Consider the following 17,871-nt stretch of genomic DNA (forward strand, 5'->3'; position numbering starts at 1 on the left):
CATTATTCCTGTAATTCTGTTGTCTTTTATGAATTTAATAAAGAACTCTGTCTCGTATTCTGTCCAAACACACAGCGTCATCTACGTCAGGTGACCCGTAAATGCGCAAACACTGTTTCCATTGCAGTTTTGCGAAATATTTCTTTTTTGAATTGCCTGAAAAAACACCTCATGCGAGCGTGAACTTTTTTGCGATAAATGGGAGTTTTTGCGAAATTGACGTTTCCATTGGGTGTATTTTCAATTCGCAATTTCAATTTGTGCAAATGAAGGGTAATGGAAACGTACAGAGCCCATCCAGTGATCTTAGTCTTGCCTTGTCCTTTGTGTTTTCCTGTGTTCTGATTCTTGCTCGTGTTTCCTGGATTCACCCTTAGCCTATAGCCCTTTAGACTCTGTTTGCACCTCGTTTGGATTATTGCTGGTTATCTGGATTATATCTCTCTTTGCCTTGTCCCTGTTGGATATTGTTGGCCGATCGTCTACCCACGCTTGCCCTAAGGATTACTCTGTGTCATGCCTCTGCCATAGCTGTTTGCTGTTTATTGACCCCGCTGTAGTATGACCATTTTTTGGATTAAAGCCTTGCATATATGGATCCACACGTCTCGTCTTGTTCGCCCCGTTACAAACAGATTCAGATCCAGGCAGTTTTAATTCGCTCTCATTGCTGAAATTCAACTCTGCACTGCATGCAAACAAATATATTATACATGGTTTTTAAGCTCATTATTACACAATTAGACACATATTCAGGGATCCATATACACTAGGAATGACAATAAGAGAACTAAAACAAAGGGTCTCAGCAGTTGTAGAATTATAAAATAAACATGTTACTATATTGTTAAAGTATAAGTAAACTGGTTAAAGTTTTAATTTCAGGTTTTTGTCTTGATGGTTTCACCTAATAAATATACAAAAGTAATTAATAGCCTGTTAGAACATAACACAGCTCTTTTGAAAACTAAGATCCTGATTGATTTTATAGTCATCATTAATATATATATAGAGAGAGGCTATATCCATTTTAGGGATGGTCAAACTAGACTTGTACTTTTGGACACTCCAACAAAGGGAACATCATGTCAAGCTCAAGGAATTGTTTTAATGAATAACAGGACATATAGATCAGGACATATAGATAACTCCATATAGTGAGTTCAAAAACATCCAGGGCAAAACCCATCACACTTTCACTTTCAGTTGGAGCCTATATTAGGACGGAGCAGCGGATCTGATCGAGACATCGCTCCACCCGAGACCATCAAAGCCCTGAGAACTTCTGACACTCAGAAATGTCCGAAGACGAAAGTTTCGACGATGGAGATGATGAAGAGAGTAAGTGCTTTTTAATAGTTGGTCTATCTACTAAAAAAAAAAAAACACACATTTAAGTGTCATTTGTTAATTAATTTATTTTATTTGTGTATATATTTACTTCTAAAATGTTTCATTTTCTAACTGTGGTATATGTGTAAATATTTTCTGTGTCTGAGAAATTCCCAAACACTCTGACAATGCAATCTCTGTATGGAATAGTTCATTGTTGTCATATATTATTTTTAATTAAACAAAAAATATATTGAGTTAAAATAAAATATATTATGTAAAATATAGCATTATTAACATATTATGAAGATCACTTCCTTTCTTTTAAGAGTTCTTTTGAACATTTAGTGCTGTTGTGTGAAGGATTGAAGGTAAACCAAATATCAGACTAAATCACACCAAATACAGAACTTACAGCTTGCAGGAGTAAAACCAACTTGTCACATTCACAATGTTCTAATATTCAGTGTGAAATAGCATAAATTCATATAAACCTGTTTCTTTTTTCTAAATGTCCGTATCTATTAGGCAACCCCATAGACATGATCGACACATTTGACAGACCAGGAAAAGCCTATGCAGAAAACACCTACGCTGGAGCTGGAACATTTGGAGGAAAGAGGATTCCCAAGGCTGGACCGGCTTTAGCCGATACAGTTGTTGGAAAACTGGGACTTGGAGTCGATACGGGAGTATCCATTGGTCTGAGTGGGGTGGAGGCCAAATTCCTCGGAACTGGATTCTCAATTGGTCCAAAAACCAGTGTATCTTTTCTGGGTTCAGAAGCGTCTTGTACAGTCATGTAGTCACACAGATCTTGATTATATGTGAGCATTTTCATGTACAATTTTATACGGAACCACAAAAACAGAAACCTGAAAAAATTAAACCTTTAAAAAAAAAGAATTAGTGTTGTTGATGAGCTATAAATCCACATTATTAAACTTTAACAATATGGAAACATAAAACTTTTTTTTTTTTCTTTTACATTTTATACTGTTGAGACTTTTGTTTTCATTTCAGAATAAATGTTTGTATGTGGTTATGCAGGTATGATATTGCTTTTCTCTGTACTGTCATTGCCATGTGTAGAACTGTTATAACGTCCACAGAACTTTCTAGAGACATCAATGTTTCCATTTATGCAAAACTGAAAAATAAAAACTTTTGCAGCGTTCTTTTGTGTAAATATTCTAGCAGCTGTTTTTGTCTTCATTTTGTCCATGATATTGCATAAGTTGGTGAACTGATTTTGTTTCAATTAATTATTTCATCATTATGGCAAAAGATATAAAGAGGTAAAATAGTTCAATAACCCTTGATAAGTGATTCTTCTGTGGTAAAAGCCATGAACTAATAGCCTAAATGGGGCAGACATTAGTAGTAAAAAAAATGCACAAATAAACTAACACAACAATTATATAAGAATAAGTCTGTCTCAAGGAAATGTTTTGGGGTTCTTATAGAAAAAATTTAATACAAATAGATGAATATAGAAATGTAACAACTGAGACAATCAGACACATAACTCTTTGTTACATTTAACAAATAAGCTTCAAAGCCCATTCTTAGGAATGTAACATCCCATTATCGATGAACTGATTAACATGAAATTAACATGCATCCCAGAACATTTTGTGAATGATTTACTGTCTTGTGTTGTGTTTTTTAATACTATTATCTTTTGATATATTATTTCTTTGATACTATGTATTTTATTATAGAACCAATGGTCAATGTAACCTCAGCTATACCATGTTTGGTCTCTATAAACTGCAATCTTCGTCCCTCATTTGTTTATTTACATTACATTTTGCTAACTTTGTGACGCATTATTATTATAAGAATCTTGAAGATTCTTGTGTTAAACATCCAATCAAATGACATGTTCAAAGGACTGCTTTAGCAATGGGTCGTAAAGAAATTTCCCTCCAAAGGAAAACACTTCTTATCGGCTCACACACCTCCAGAGGGTGTGACATCTTCACGCTTTAAAAATCATTGATCACAAGATCAGCTCTCTTAGTCCCTTTCTGAAATGCTGATGTGAAGATGATGCTGAACTAGAAGTTTCTAAGGACCACCAAGCTTGAGCCAGGCTGCGGCCTTGTCTTTCCATTCACCAAAGATCCTCTGACTCCCACTGGTTCTCTCTCATCAAGACCACATCAGCAAAGATCAACTGGAGCCTCAACAAATTGCATCAGGACAGTTTAATTCAAATGGGCGAGACTTAGTCTCATTATTTGATACGTTAAGTATCCTTACCCCTTTTAAAGAAGGGTGTGTTAGAACTAAACTGATGGTTTGCTGTTGATCTACTGAGTTTCCAACAATGCTATAACTTCTTGCTTTCCTGTATTCTGCTTCGGCTCTCTTTCCCTTGGTAAACTGTATGCATGTATGAGTGTGTATGTTAGAGTAGTTTAAGTGTTTAGACTAGTTAATAAAGTCTTGTTCATGTCACACGTAAAGTTGTCCGTGTCTCAAGCTCGTATCTGGAGTCACTAATCATATTGATTTTGACTACTTGTCTTAGTAGTACTGTACAGTAACAAAGACATTTCCCATGCCCCGGAAATGTACATTTCTTAGAGTTAATAAACAATTAACCCTGAGTGTTCACGGGACAAACAGGTTAATTGATTGTAATATTAATTTACGACATTAAGTTAATTATATTAACTGATCCAAATATTCATAATCAATTATAACAAGTTATTATTGATTATTAATAATTCATAGAGCTAATTTGCTATAGAAAATTGAAGATGGAGACTGTAACTCTAGTCTAGTTGCTCAAAAGAGTATTGCTTATGACCAAGTAAGGGTCACAATTGCTTACTTATTTTTTTAGGTTTATTATTTGAAGATATATTTTATATTTAGAATTTATATCACACCAGATATTTACAATAGATAGTTTTAAATGTTACATTTACAATGTTTAGATTTATATTTACATTTAAATGTTCCACTAATGGCTGACAAGTGCCTCAAAAACATCCACAACCTCATGTCGCCCCAAGCCATATGCTCATAGTTTATATAAATATTAAACATAGACAACTGTCTTTCTGAAATCTCAACTATTTCTATTATTAGTTTGATAAATTACAAATATGTTAAATCACTAAAATACAGACAAAAAGATTCAAGGCTATGAGACTATTAGCATTTTATTTTATTTTTTTTAGAGAAATACAGGCTTTTAAGTAAAGTTGAAAATGACAGCTTATGAAATGCTTCAAACATATTTTAAAATTCTGATAGTGATGCGTATTGTTAACATACCACAAAGTATATGAGGCACACATTAATAAAGCATGCACCGCTGACAACACTCCAGCATTAGGAAACACCTCCATCATAATCCTCAGGCACAGTGATCTGACAGCATTCGTTTGGGGATGTAGTCGTTTCCTGGCACTGCAAGGACAGTGAAGGAGCACGTCATGTTCTGAGGAAAACAAGAAATATATATATATATATATATATATATATATATATATATATATATATATATATATATATAGTATATTTATATATTCACATTTCAATCAAAATGCATGCAAAAATTATTATACATTTGTTCACATAATTTCAATTACACATTCAATTACATGCAAAATTATTGCATTGCAATGAATTATTGATTTTCATTATTGCATTGCATTGAATTATTGATTTGCATTATTGCTTTGCATTACTGCTTTGCATTACCTTACATTATTGCATTGCCCAAAATGCAAATAGTACAGTTTAACATTTACACTGGGGTTCAAACTGCATATGCCTCAAATATATGTACATAACCAGAAAATGTTAAATTTCTGTAGTAGTGCTCTTCACTTGTCCCAAAAAAAGATTCTATATTTATTAAAATGCATCACAAAACACCAGAAAATACAAACTCTGAACTCTGATGAGATGTAATGTCTCACCTCAGCGTTAGCCTGTAAAGCACAGTGTGTCAGATTCACACTCGCCTGATTCTCACACACAGTCTCTTCAGCCTGGATCTGTAACATGTGTTTAACCCGTGCAGGAGGAAACAGCTGCAACAAACACACACACTATTAGCAAATCCACCAGAGTACAGCAGATGTGCGTCACGTGATGAACACGACACTTACCTGAGTCGTGTCTGATATGATGTCCACCACTTTAAACGCGTACGGGTAGCTACTCCTGCGATTGTGGAAGTTCATGGCAAAGTTCGCCACGCTGATGACATTACTGTTGTAATTTTCTAACATGCCTTCCCCTGAAACAATAAGAGCTGAGAAAATGGATGCAAAGAGGATCAGAATGCAAACCATCCTGGCAGGATCCGAATCTGTGGGAACAAAAGCAGTCAAAATCATCTAGGTGTGTGTCAGCATGAGGGTGGAAACATTAATGGCCATAAAACACAGACGGTTTAACACACCTCTGTTTATTCGTCAGTGAAAAGCTTCTCGTGTTTCTGCATTCTGCTGATGAGAGACGCCCATGCTTGAGTTCATCTCGCTGACTCAAACACTAGAAGAGATGCAAAGCTTTTCCATCGCAGAAATCTGTTCTTCACTGCAGCTGATGATGCGCGTCATCTGAGGTCACGTGACCAGCCCAGGACCCGATCAGACTAGCAGCGGTCTAGCAGATCTCCTGCTGAAAAACCCTCAAGGAGCGATTCTTGCTGGGGAAAACAGCTTTATGCTGGTTTTCATGGTGTAAACTGGTTTCAGAGTGCCCAAAACTATCAAACCAAACCAGCCTGACCAGTATAATCCGGCCAGCTGCTCGTATTTAGCACAAATAAACACATGCAAACCACTTTAGTTTAACAGCATGAAAGTTAATATTTGATAGAAATGCAAATGATAACTTCTACAGTATAATCCACCATTTAACTGCTGTAATGTGTGAGTCTGAAACGCGCAGCTGCTGAGACTTTTAAAACACTTCCTTATTATTATTTGGCAGATTCATCTTTGGATCTTGTGATTTCCGTGATCGTCGGAACGCCACAGGATGATCGTTCTCAGGACTGAGGAACTCACACAGGCTGAGAGCGTTTTAAAGCAGTTTTTCCCCGAGTCCATCAAGGTGTGGAGATTCTAGAAAGTTATTTTGCTTTATACTGAAATCATATTCCCACAATGCTTTTAGTTTCACTTCTTCAAGAGCAGCGGCTGATAATGCCTTGTTTTCCAGGTTTATGGCTGTATATTCAACATAAACAGAGGGAAACCTCACAATCTGCAGGTTATTGCAGACCAGTGGCCAGATTTCACTGTCATTATTTGCAAACCGAAAGTTCAGGTAATGTCATTTTACAAATCCAGACATTTATGATTTTCCACTTTAATGAAACCAAAGCAAATGTAAAAACATTACTGTTGCAGGGCACAAATGACCGGGAAGGAGATTTCAACATATACAGCATCTACTCAAAGAGCAAAGCCAGCCTGAGGAACTTTCTAGACACACCTGGTGTGATCAATAAAGACTCATTCACATTACTGGCAGGTACACACACACACACTCTATTCGCTGAGTAAACTCCTGTAGTTGACTGTGGTTAAACGAAACATGCACTAACCTGTTGTCTGATAAAGAGCTAGACATCCGGCATTCAGAAGCGGCTCAGGAGTTTGCGGATCAACATGGACTTCCTTGGAAAGTTCAAGTGATGAATGTGTTAATGTTGCAGGACGCAGAGCAGCTGCAGTGTAAAGACAGGTACATCACCATCAAATCATCCTCTTTATCAACACAGGCTGACACAAAACATGTTCATACACCCACTGAAGAAATATTATATATCAGCTGTTATAATTTCCATTTATTTTATATTTTGTATGGAAGCTTGTTTCTTATGGAAGCCCATTTCTGCCACATAAGAAATGTGAACAGTCGAAATACTGAATCATAATTATGACATACAAAGTAAAAATTATGAGATTAAAAGTGAGATTATGATGGTCATAATTATGACTTAAGTATCAATTTATGGTGTCATATTTTCACTTTTTATGTCAATTTCAACTTTTCATCTCATAACTTCATGAAATGAAAATGTTAATTATGAAAACATTATTAATTAATATGACTTGATATGTTAATTTCAATTTTCTTCTCATAAATACGACTTCATGTCATCATTTCTGTCATCATTTCGACTTTTCATATAATCATGACTGTCATCATTAATGTCATTGACTTTTTATGTCATAATTTTGACTTTTTATGTCATAATTATGACTTTTTAAATCATAAATTACTTTTTATCTCACATATATCACTTAATTTCATAGTTTTGCGATTTTTGCAGGGTTTCTCTAAATGAAGTTAGCACATTTTATTGTTTCCAATAAAATGGGAACAATAAATGGAAATGGGAACATTTGCAAATTGCAAGTGGGAACGTTAGAAATGGGAACATTAGAAATGGGAACTGGGGATGTTAGAAATGGGAACATTAGAAATGGGAAAGGGAACATTAAACGTTAGAAGTGGGAACTTTGGAAATTGGAGATGATGGGAACATTTTCAAAACCTTGTTCTTGCACAGAGTTGTCTTAAATTTCCCTTGATTTAATATTTGGCATTTTCTCATTTCTCTTCAGTGATTTGAGTTCGGCTGGAGTCAGGTTTCTTCCGCTCAGCGCAGCTCACGCTCATCTGGTGAACAACACATGGAAGTATGGCGGAGACCGTAACAGCTATAACTCAGTGCTGAACTACATCTCCCATAATCCTTCACTCTGTGTGATGGAGGAGGGCGGCACTGAGCCCGTGTCTTGGCTCCTCGTGTACCAACACGCTGCTCTTGGTTTACTTTATACATTACCACAACACAGAGGTAAAGGCTACGGCAAGTCACTGGTGTGTAAGATGGCCAGAACGCTCCTGGAGCGAGGACACCCTGTGTATTGCTTCGTGGAAGAGGAGAACGACACTTCCTTCAAGCTTTTCACATCGCTGGGGTTCCAGCGCTCACTGAATTACAGGGCTGTGTGGTTTGAGCTCAATAATCGACAGGTCAAGAAATAAAAATCATCACTTCAAATGTCATTCTGAAGTTTTTAATATCCCCTTCATTATATGTTAAAAAAAAATCTGTATATATGCAAATTTAAATCACTTAAAATATCACTGGAGTTTTTAATCACTTATACACACACACACACACACACACACACACACGCACGCACACGAAAAAGATAATACATTAAATGCATATTTATAGAATTCAACAAATCTGCAAATACAAATTCACTTGAAATGTCACTCAAAGTTTTTAATCACTTAAATATTTGTTATATTTTATCATTTATATCCATATTTCTATTTATTTCATGACTTCTAGCATAAATATAAATCATTTAATGTCACTTAGGAGTTTAAATCACCTCTTCATTATTTGTATTATATTACTTTAATTTTTAATGCATATTTGTAGCATAGAAAATAAATATGCATTTATGCAAATAAAAATATATATTCTTTTTTATTTTTATATGCATATTTCTAATATATAAAAATATGCACATATGCAAGTGAGAATGCAAACTTCAAAATGTCACTATGGAGGTTTTAATTGTCTCTTTATTATTTATTTACTTAGCTTAAAATAAAATCTGCATATATACAAATATAAATCACTTAAAATGTTACTGGAGGTTTCAAACACCTCTTCATTATATGTAATTTAATTTTTTATGCATATTTCTAGCATTCAAACATCTGCAAACTGTTTAAAGCAGTATATACTGTGTACGTAGTAAGAATAGTATGGTAGTGTGTTATTTTGAACAAAACCTTTTACATATTCTTTTAGCATCCTGAGATTATTCAAGCATTTTTCCTAAAACACTTCAGTAATAACTCACAGTCACAATGCATATAAATCTTAGTTTTATTAAGTCGTATCTCCTACATTAGAGTACTATAAAACAGTACAAAGTTTATATAATGTAGAAATCACTTCTAATATTCTAATAAAAACTGTACAAAACCTGGATAAAACAGAGTACACAAATAGAAATGGCACATCTCAATTTTTTTTTTTAGCTTGTACTTCCCTTTGCCATAACCTACGCTAATCTGTTTATGCATTTCTGAAACTTTTTTTTAAGGTCCATTTAAAAAAAAAAGGCCTAAAATCATTAAAAAGCTCTTGATATGCTCGTTACCTCAAAACAGCTTCAGTGAAACGATACCAGGGCTAATGTGACGAACACAAAGTGCTGATCTACACACGTCTGCAGTGAACACCACACAACTGGAGCCTGTTAATGCAATAAATTAAAGTGAAATGACATGTTAAACGGTCACAGGTTCACGGAAACCCAGTTAAGGCAAGAAGGTCTGAATGACATCTGTTCTTTTGTAGTAACACACACAGCTGTAATGCAAACACAAACTCAGTTGCATACCTAGTACACAACCACTTTGGTTAAAAAGCGCCTCGACAAACAACCTGCAGATTTCAGACACTGCAATGTCCAATCCCTTAAGATCTAGTCCGTCAAAGGTATTCCCTGATGAAGGGGGTTTAATGTTGGCAGCTTGGCATGTTTAGAAATTAAAGTGGCGATGCAAGTTCAGTGAACGGCCACTAGGTGGAGGCTGTGGTCACGAGTCCTTCACTGTGATGATGGATGTTGTGATGGAGCTCTGCCTTACAGATGGTGTGTCCTGAGCAGTGCAGAGAGCTGACAGCAGGGGGCTCCTCGTCTCCTGTCACACACACACACACACACACACACACACACACACACGATCGTCAACAGGCTGAAAGTGCAGCAGACCTCGATCTGAAAGTGCATCTATATCTACTTATCAAGATAAAAATCTGCAGAATGGATTTAAAAGTGCTGTAAAATGTCACATAATATGTCCCCATTCTCTCGATGCTGAAGCAAAACTGTCTGAATCTTATATATGTGGTAATATGTAGTAAACAGTGCATACTACAATCTAACTAATTGCTGAAACCGCTACCAAATATTAATATTAAATATCCAGAATGCATACGCTTGAATTCAGGACGAATCTGTGAATAGGAATATTATCAGATTCACTATTTACTATTTAATAATAACAATAATATCAATAAAAATATTCAAAATATCATTATATCATATCAAATAATTTTATTATTAAAATTCTAAAAATGTAACTAATCAATAATATTAAAATAATATTACTATAAGAAATATTACCATTGTAATAATATTAATAATATATTAATATAAGAAATATTACCATTGCAATAATACTAATGTAATGTAAAAATAAAAGTCATTATAATAAATATCATTATTATTATTAAAAATAGTATTTTAATTGGATCATTATTTAAATCATTTAACTATTCAATAAAGAAATATATTACTATTGCAGTTTAAAAATAAAAATTAGCATTTATTAATCACTATTATAACTATTATTATTAAAAACAATAATATTCAAAATATTTTATTTTAGCATTTCAATTACAAAATGAATCAAAGAAATTATACTATAGCAAAAATACTACTGTAAAGTAAAAGAAAATTTATTAAATCATAATAATAAATATTAGTATTATTATTAAAAACTTTTTCATTATTTAAATGAGAAAAATCAAAGTAATTAATAAAGAAATATATTACTATTGCAATGTAAAAAATAATAGTCATTTTATTTTACAAAACAGCAGTAAAATGATGATGATAATATTTCTGGCTGAAATAATTTCTTTTATTTTGGTGGAAACCTCCGAGAAACCGTAAAGCTCCTCTTTATAAACAAACTGGGAAGAAGTTTGGAATGATGTTGCATTTGAAAATACAGAATTCTGTATAAATGTGTCATTTAAAAAAAAAGGGAATATTATTCTACAAATAAATGTTAAATTCCTACCCAGTCCCGAGGAGGAGGACACGCTGTCGGCCAGAGACGAGGTGTCGGCGTGATCCGGGGAGAGTCCCTCCATCAGCGGGATGGAGAGTTCGGACGAGGGCACGGATGAATCATAGATCCCGGAGTCTCTGGGCATCTCCGGTGGACTGGCGGATCCATCCATGTGAAGAACCGGAACCGGCCCGGACAAACCCACGTCCTGACCCGACGATCCTTCCCCGAGATCATCCCGAGACAGACTCAGCGAGAGGATCCTCACCGGGACGTCGCTCTCCGAGGGATGTTTCAGTCTCACCTCGTTCAGGACCAGCCCGGATTCAGGAAGTGGAACGGCGCGTTTATTGGGCGCGGGCGCCGGCATGAGCTGCTTCTCGAACCAGTCGGGCTCCTGATCGATGTGCTGGTGCATGTTACAGATGGCCACGTACAGCGAGCGGCCCGACTTGCTCCGGAAGTAGTTGCGTTTGCTGATGTTCGGTGGCTGTGGCTCGCGGTCGGTCAGGCTAAGCTGGCGCGAGTGAAGTCGGGCGAAGAGTTGAGGAAGCTGATCCATTAGTTTTAACTTCGGCGCCAGGCTGAGGGAAGTCGGCACGTCGCTCTCGTGAGAGTAGTCGAAGTAAACCGCCATGAAGCGCGAGAGATCGGAGGACTTCTGATGCACATCTTTGAGCTTCTCTGAGATGATGGCTGTGGCTACGATGAACAGATCCCTGCTGTTCCCGGCGTCTCCGCTAGCGCTCGGTTCTCGGTTGTTCTCCTTCGATGTGGCCTTGCCCTTGCGGTGTCTTTTCTCCACGAAATACTTCAGACCTTTGGAGCAGACGGTGATGATGAAGTGAGCCTCGTCGATGCGCCGGCTCAGCCAGGCCATCTGACCCTCCTTACAGATCTCCAGATGCTCCCACAGATCCAGAGACACCTGCACATCACACACAACAACACATCTGAAGTACATCATGCACTCTTACACACTTTTAGACCATGACTTGAGGTTAAGTGTCAAGTTTTAATTTCACTTAAAGGGATACTTCACCGATTAGCATTAAGCTTTGTATCAGTAGAAACCCGGTAGTATTTTCGAGTGACCGTGCTTCCCTCCCTCATGTCCCCCTGAGACGAGAGATTTCTGTATTGTGTGTCTGGAAAAAAACCTCAGATGACGCAAAAATCGTCATTTATCTTCATCATCAGAGGCTTTTGTGTCCAGAGGCGAGAGACTCCAGCCAGTAGGAGGAGCTCGTCCCGCATGTGTTCAACCCGCCCATAGGGGGATCTCACGATAACGCGCCGTCTCTTCAGTTTCGAGTCACTAGTAGCCTAGTTGTATCATTTCTCCCGACACTGCCCTCTGTAACCGGTAGGCGTGGCTTGGGAGTGTCCTCGTAGGGCAGCGAAGCAAGTGCATTCTGGGAGTTGTTGTCTTTCATCAACATGAGCCAAAAATACATTTTCTGGCTTTTCTCAGACTAGAAGGCACCAACTTCTAAAATAATTTCACATTTCTACTACATAAATGACCCAATTTAAATACACATTCATCTTTCCAGCTGTGAAATATCCCTTTAAAAGCATTCAAGTTTCCCACAAATGCACACAGAGAGGCGTTTTTGTGATCAGCTGGACAAAAAAAGAAAAGTTTTCCCCATTCAATATGACTATATATTAATAACAGTAATAACATCAATACTACTACTGCTACTGGTAAAAAAATATTTTTTTTATTATTATTTAAATGATTATTAATTTATAAAACATTTATCAATAAAGAAATGTGTAAAATCAAGTGTAGAAATCAACTGTAAAATAAAATAAATACTACTACTAGTTATTATTCAAAATAATATTTTAGCATAATTTTTGATTATAAGAAAAACACTATTCAATAAAGTAATATTGTAACAAGCTTTTAATAATAATAATAAACTAATCAATAAAGAAATGTATAACTATTTTACTGTCAAATAAAAAGATTTACTATAATATTTATATATATATATATATATATATATATATATATATATATATATTCAAACTATTTTATCATTATTTAAATGAGAAATTAAACTAATCAATAAAGAATTATTGTAATAATACCTTTGTAAATTGTAATGCGCATTTAATAATAATAATAATCATTATAATAAATAATAAACAGTAAAATTACAACACATTTATGTCGGTCTTAATTTCTTTGCTGTCAAACATTAAACTATAGAGCTTTTATTTTGGCAGAAAATAACCATAAAGCTCCTCTTTTGTTATCCGATAACACTTCTCATTACAAATATGGGAAGATGGTTGTCAGTTTTATTTCACCTTCATTGCTCATGTTCACTAATGTAGACCTAACTGTAAAGTGTTACCAGCTAATATTGTAAAAAACAAACACTAATGAATCATGCACATAACCAGGAACATGCATTAATAAAGTTAAATAGGATACATTTATTATTATTTGTGGAATAACCAAACTAACTGCCACTAGGTGGCGCCATCCACACACATACACATTACAAACCTGTTCTCCAACTCTATATGACGTGGTTTTACTGACCCCAGTATTCCCAGTACATGAATTTGAACACACATCAAGGCAAAGCCTCACCTCACACCCGCAGAAGTCCTGCAGGAAGAAGGCAAAGCTCTGGATGACAGCGAGATGTTTGGGACAGTCTTTGCTGGAGTAACAGATGAAGATCTTGGGTCTCGGCCAGGGCCTGTCGGCGTTCAGCGCTGTGGTCAGAGACGAAGACTCCGAACTCTCCTCGTCCAGGTGGGAGTAGATGTTTTCTGCAGAGGAATTCCAGATCAGAGACGTGAATCTAACCGGGATCAAATGAGATTTGAAGCGAGTGGGAAAAAAAAGTGCATTCATTGTTTCCATATGAGTACTCCTCTTAGAGCACTGAAAGTAAAGCCTAATTTGTCCATGTCAGAGAAACATGTGTTTTTGTCTTGCATCCGTCCTCATCCACCTTTGCAACTCAATTTTCAGCGTACCCTCATCCTTCCCTCGCGCTTTGTAACACATCTTTCCCCTCGTGGGTCAAAATGACCCGAAGCCCTAAAATTACACTGCATTTGTTTTTTTGTCCAGAAAGCTTATTTTATTTCATTTTGATAATATTTTTTTAATGCAATTTTTTTGGGAGATTTTTTTGTTACTTTTTATTTTATTTACCTTTAAATGACTAGATTTAATCAATAAATAATAAATAAATAAATAGTAATTTAAGCACATTCTTTCAACTTGAATTCAAAATAACTCACAATTTCATGCATAACCATTTTAATTCAGCTCAAAATATCTTACATTAAGTGTCTTTGCCGACTCGCTCTTGTGGAAAACAAACTTGACTCTTGCCACTAGATGGAGCAAATGAGCTGTTTCCGCTGGGTCCTAAAGTCATTTCTATTCAGTATGCATTCAGATAAAGTAGACATTATAAATATTTTCTTTATAAAAAGAAGTTTTAGCATTTTTAGTTTGAATTTTGAGCATTTGTAGTTTTTTCTGTGTACTGAAGCATTCCTCGCATTACATTCATTCCTATGGGGGTCAAATTGACCCGTGAGCGAAGGATTTGTTACTTTTTTTACATTTCAACCACAAAACTCCTCGAAACCATTTAAAAAAATGTCTGTGTGTGTATTCGTGGTTCAAGTGCAACAAAAGTCCTAAGGTCTTGGATCCCTCTGATGAACACTCAATTTAAAAATAAATAAATAAAATTAAAGGGAAGGATGAGGGTTAAAATGCCATAGTTATTAGAAAACATCCTATAACTAAAAGCATAAGAATCAGAAGAGTTATTTCAGCGATTCTGAAGGACACACACGTGTAATTACAAACAAACATGCGTTACTAACAGGAGTTTCTTTTGTCTGGATCAACCTGAGCTGCAACAGAAAGCGCTTAGATTCCATCATCCATTAATCCTTGTGAATGCCGTGAGATTACAGAGATCGCTTTACAGATACTGGACAAAAGCAAGTCTGCGAGGAACCGGAGAACTGGCTAATGACGGACACACACCTTGCTGTTTCTTGCGACACATGACGGTGAAGAGGGTGGCGAAGGCCGACATGATGACCAGTGGGACGGTGATGGCCATGGCTCGGATCGGGCCGGCCCACGGGGAATGCACTGCAACAAACACACACAACATCAGATCGAGTCCAACAAGTCCAGGACCTTCCTTTCTCTTCACAAGAGTCCGTTACCTTGGCTCACGTGATACTGCGTCTGTCTTCTGGTCGTGTTGTTGTCATCACGAAGCTGCAGGAATAAGAAAGTGGGTAATTAATTAAATATGCAATGAGGTTCATTAGTTAATGTATTAACTAACATTAATTTACAATGAGCAATACATTTGTTACTATATTTGTTATTCTTTGTTAACGTTAGTTAATACAAATTCAGCTGTTCATTGTTCATGTTGGTTCACAGTGCATTAACTAATGCTAACAAGATTTTAATAAAGCATTAGTAAAGATTAATAAATGCTGTATAAGTGCGGTTCATTATTAGTTCATGCTAACTAATGTAGTTAACTAATAAACCTTATTGTAAAGTGTTACCAGAAAGTGAATTTGTTCTACTGAGTTCGACTTTTAAAAAAAGTGTTTAAATGAAACTATTTTTATATGATATAATAAACGCTCTCACCTCTATTGCATATGTTCCTGGAGTGACGTCTTGTAAAACACATGTTGTTTTGAAGCCATTTTGCTCCTGCAAAAACACATTTTTAACATCAATATCTAATGCATTTTATGTAAAACTACATGCAATGTTCAGTGCAATGAAAATATGATGTATTGAATCACATTTATACAGTATCTTTTGTGCCCTTCATTAACAAATGTGTAAGTTAATAACTGGCACCAACTTTTTTAAATATATCTTAAATGCATTTCTAAACTCTTGCCTACTATTTTTCCATCACTTGATATTCAGCTTTGCAAAAAGATGCAATCTTTAAAAAAAAAAATCAATCCAATTATCATGATTTATATACAGTATTTTTGAAAAACGGACACATCGGCACTGATTTCTCTTTCTAATAAACATGCATTACTTTGAGAACAAAGCCAGAAAACGCTAGATAAACCGCTGACCCAGTCACTTCACTAAGGTTAACATTAAACTTCATGATTACTTGCATAAGCAAGAATGCAAACTTTTGCACGTTTACTGATGCTATCCGCTAACGTAAGGCTTCTAATGCACTCAAATGCATATAACCTTACACCTCAATATACCTCTAATGTCAGATGCATTCATAAAGAGGGATTGTTCCTCAGACAGCGACGGTGGGAAGCGTGATCTGAGAGTGTGACCCTGGAATCCCCCGTCGGTGACGTCGCACACCTCAGATTTCACCTCCATCTATTATCGAACTAACAATGCCGGACGGCCCGGCCACAGATACGAGCGCTGTGCTCTTCTGAAAAGAGCCAGGACAATGCTTTGACACCCTTTAATATGTGAGAAATATGTTTCAAAAGAACCAGGTCATGTTCCAAAGTGACACGGACATGAAACACCTCGAAATAATAAAGCCCAGCATTGTGATTTCAGTCACAGTGTACAGGAGGCACAGCATGTCCTCACACTCGATCGCATCGTTTCTCTTTCTGTCCTTAATTAACTTGCATTTCTTGTTATCGTATTATTTGGTGTATAAGTGAACTTCATTGTGTTTAATGTGCTTATATCACTTTGAGTTAGTAAAATGCATAATAATAATAAAATAATAAATACCACTACAACTACTACTAATAATAGATATAATAATGAATAATAACAATTATTGTTATTATTAATAATAAAATACTAAATAATTAATAAATAATAATGAATAATAAATACTATAATTTGATCATTATAACAAATATTATTAATAATAAAATACTAAATTTATAAATAATAATGAATAATAATAAATAATATAATATGATAATAACAATTATTATTAATAATAATCATTTTAGTAGTCATATTTATTACTTAGTATTTATTACTAAAAATAATAATAATCATTATTATTAAATAATAAGTAATAAATACTACTATTACTACTACTACCACTATTACAACTAATAATAAATATAATCATTAATAATAACATTTATTGCTATTGTTATTAATAATAAAATACTAAATAATCAATAAATAATAATAAATACTTCTACTACTAATAATAAATATAATAATAACAATAATAATTCATAATAATGACAATTATTATTAGTATTATAAATAATAATTTTAGTAGTAGTATTTATTACGTATTATTATTATTATTATTATTATTATTATCATTATTATTATTATTAAATAGTCAGTAATAAATACTACTACTACCACAACCCCTATTACTAATACTACTAATATATCTAACTAATAATAATAACAATTATTGTTGTTGTTGTTGTACTAAATAAGTAATAAATAATAATTATTATTATTATTATCATTAATTTTAGTAGTGACATTTATTTCTTATTATTTAATAATATTAATAATTATTATTAATTATCATTATTATATTCTATTAGTAGTAGTAGTACTTATTACATATTATTTATTTATTTATTATTTTATAATAATAATTATTATTATTATTATCACTGTTT

General features: G+C 34.7%; 3 protein-coding genes across 4 annotated transcripts in view; 1 reads left to right on the top strand and 2 right to left on the bottom strand.

Moving 5' to 3' along the window:
• Positions 1 to 4,355: 4,355 nt before the first annotated feature.
• On the bottom strand, positions 4,356 to 6,241 carry LOC311074399 (cystatin-2). 2 transcript variants are annotated; one of them, XM_084100964.1, is made up of 4 exons: positions 5,765 to 6,202; positions 5,469 to 5,671; positions 5,277 to 5,390; positions 4,356 to 4,792 (listed from the first exon to the last, which is right to left on the bottom strand). In XM_084100964.1, exons 2-4 carry the CDS (start codon positions 5,652 to 5,654, stop codon positions 4,709 to 4,711), a joined length of 384 nt encoding a protein of 127 aa, XP_083957090.1. In that variant the 5' UTR covers positions 5,655 to 5,671; positions 5,765 to 6,202; the 3' UTR covers positions 4,356 to 4,708. The 2 variants fall into 2 exon arrangements, with proteins under 2 accessions (XP_083957090.1, XP_083957091.1); XM_084100965.1 differs by having other exon boundaries at positions 4,495 to 4,761; positions 5,765 to 6,241.
• Positions 6,242 to 6,295: 54 nt separating this feature from the next.
• Positions 6,296 to 8,808, top strand: LOC311074398 (glycine N-acyltransferase-like protein 3). Its single transcript, XM_084100963.1, has 5 exons — positions 6,296 to 6,423; positions 6,532 to 6,639; positions 6,723 to 6,846; positions 6,936 to 7,059; positions 7,947 to 8,808. The coding sequence occupies exons 1-5, from the start codon at positions 6,349 to 6,351 to the stop codon at positions 8,371 to 8,373; spliced, it is 858 nt and encodes a 285-aa protein (XP_083957089.1). The 5' UTR covers positions 6,296 to 6,348; the 3' UTR covers positions 8,374 to 8,808.
• Positions 8,809 to 9,220: 412 nt separating this feature from the next.
• Positions 9,221 to 17,871, bottom strand: part of il17rd (interleukin 17 receptor D) — a 41,362-nt gene continuing 32,711 nt past the window's right edge. The window contains exons 8-13 of the mRNA XM_084100962.1: positions 15,899 to 15,964; positions 15,454 to 15,508; positions 15,266 to 15,376; positions 13,835 to 14,019; positions 11,230 to 12,148; positions 9,221 to 10,062 (exon numbers count right to left, since the gene is read on the bottom strand). Coding sequence (XP_083957088.1) covers positions 9,941 to 10,062; positions 11,230 to 12,148; positions 13,835 to 14,019; positions 15,266 to 15,376; positions 15,454 to 15,508; positions 15,899 to 15,964 — 1,458 coding nt within the window. The 3' untranslated portion in view covers positions 9,221 to 9,940. The remainder of the gene's footprint in view (positions 10,063 to 11,229; positions 12,149 to 13,834; positions 14,020 to 15,265; positions 15,377 to 15,453; positions 15,509 to 15,898; positions 15,965 to 17,871) is intronic.

This window comes from Abramis brama, assembly GCF_963993115.1.
Source record: "Abramis brama genome assembly, chromosome: 23".
NCBI lineage: Eukaryota > Metazoa > Chordata > Actinopteri > Cypriniformes > Leuciscidae > Abramis > Abramis brama.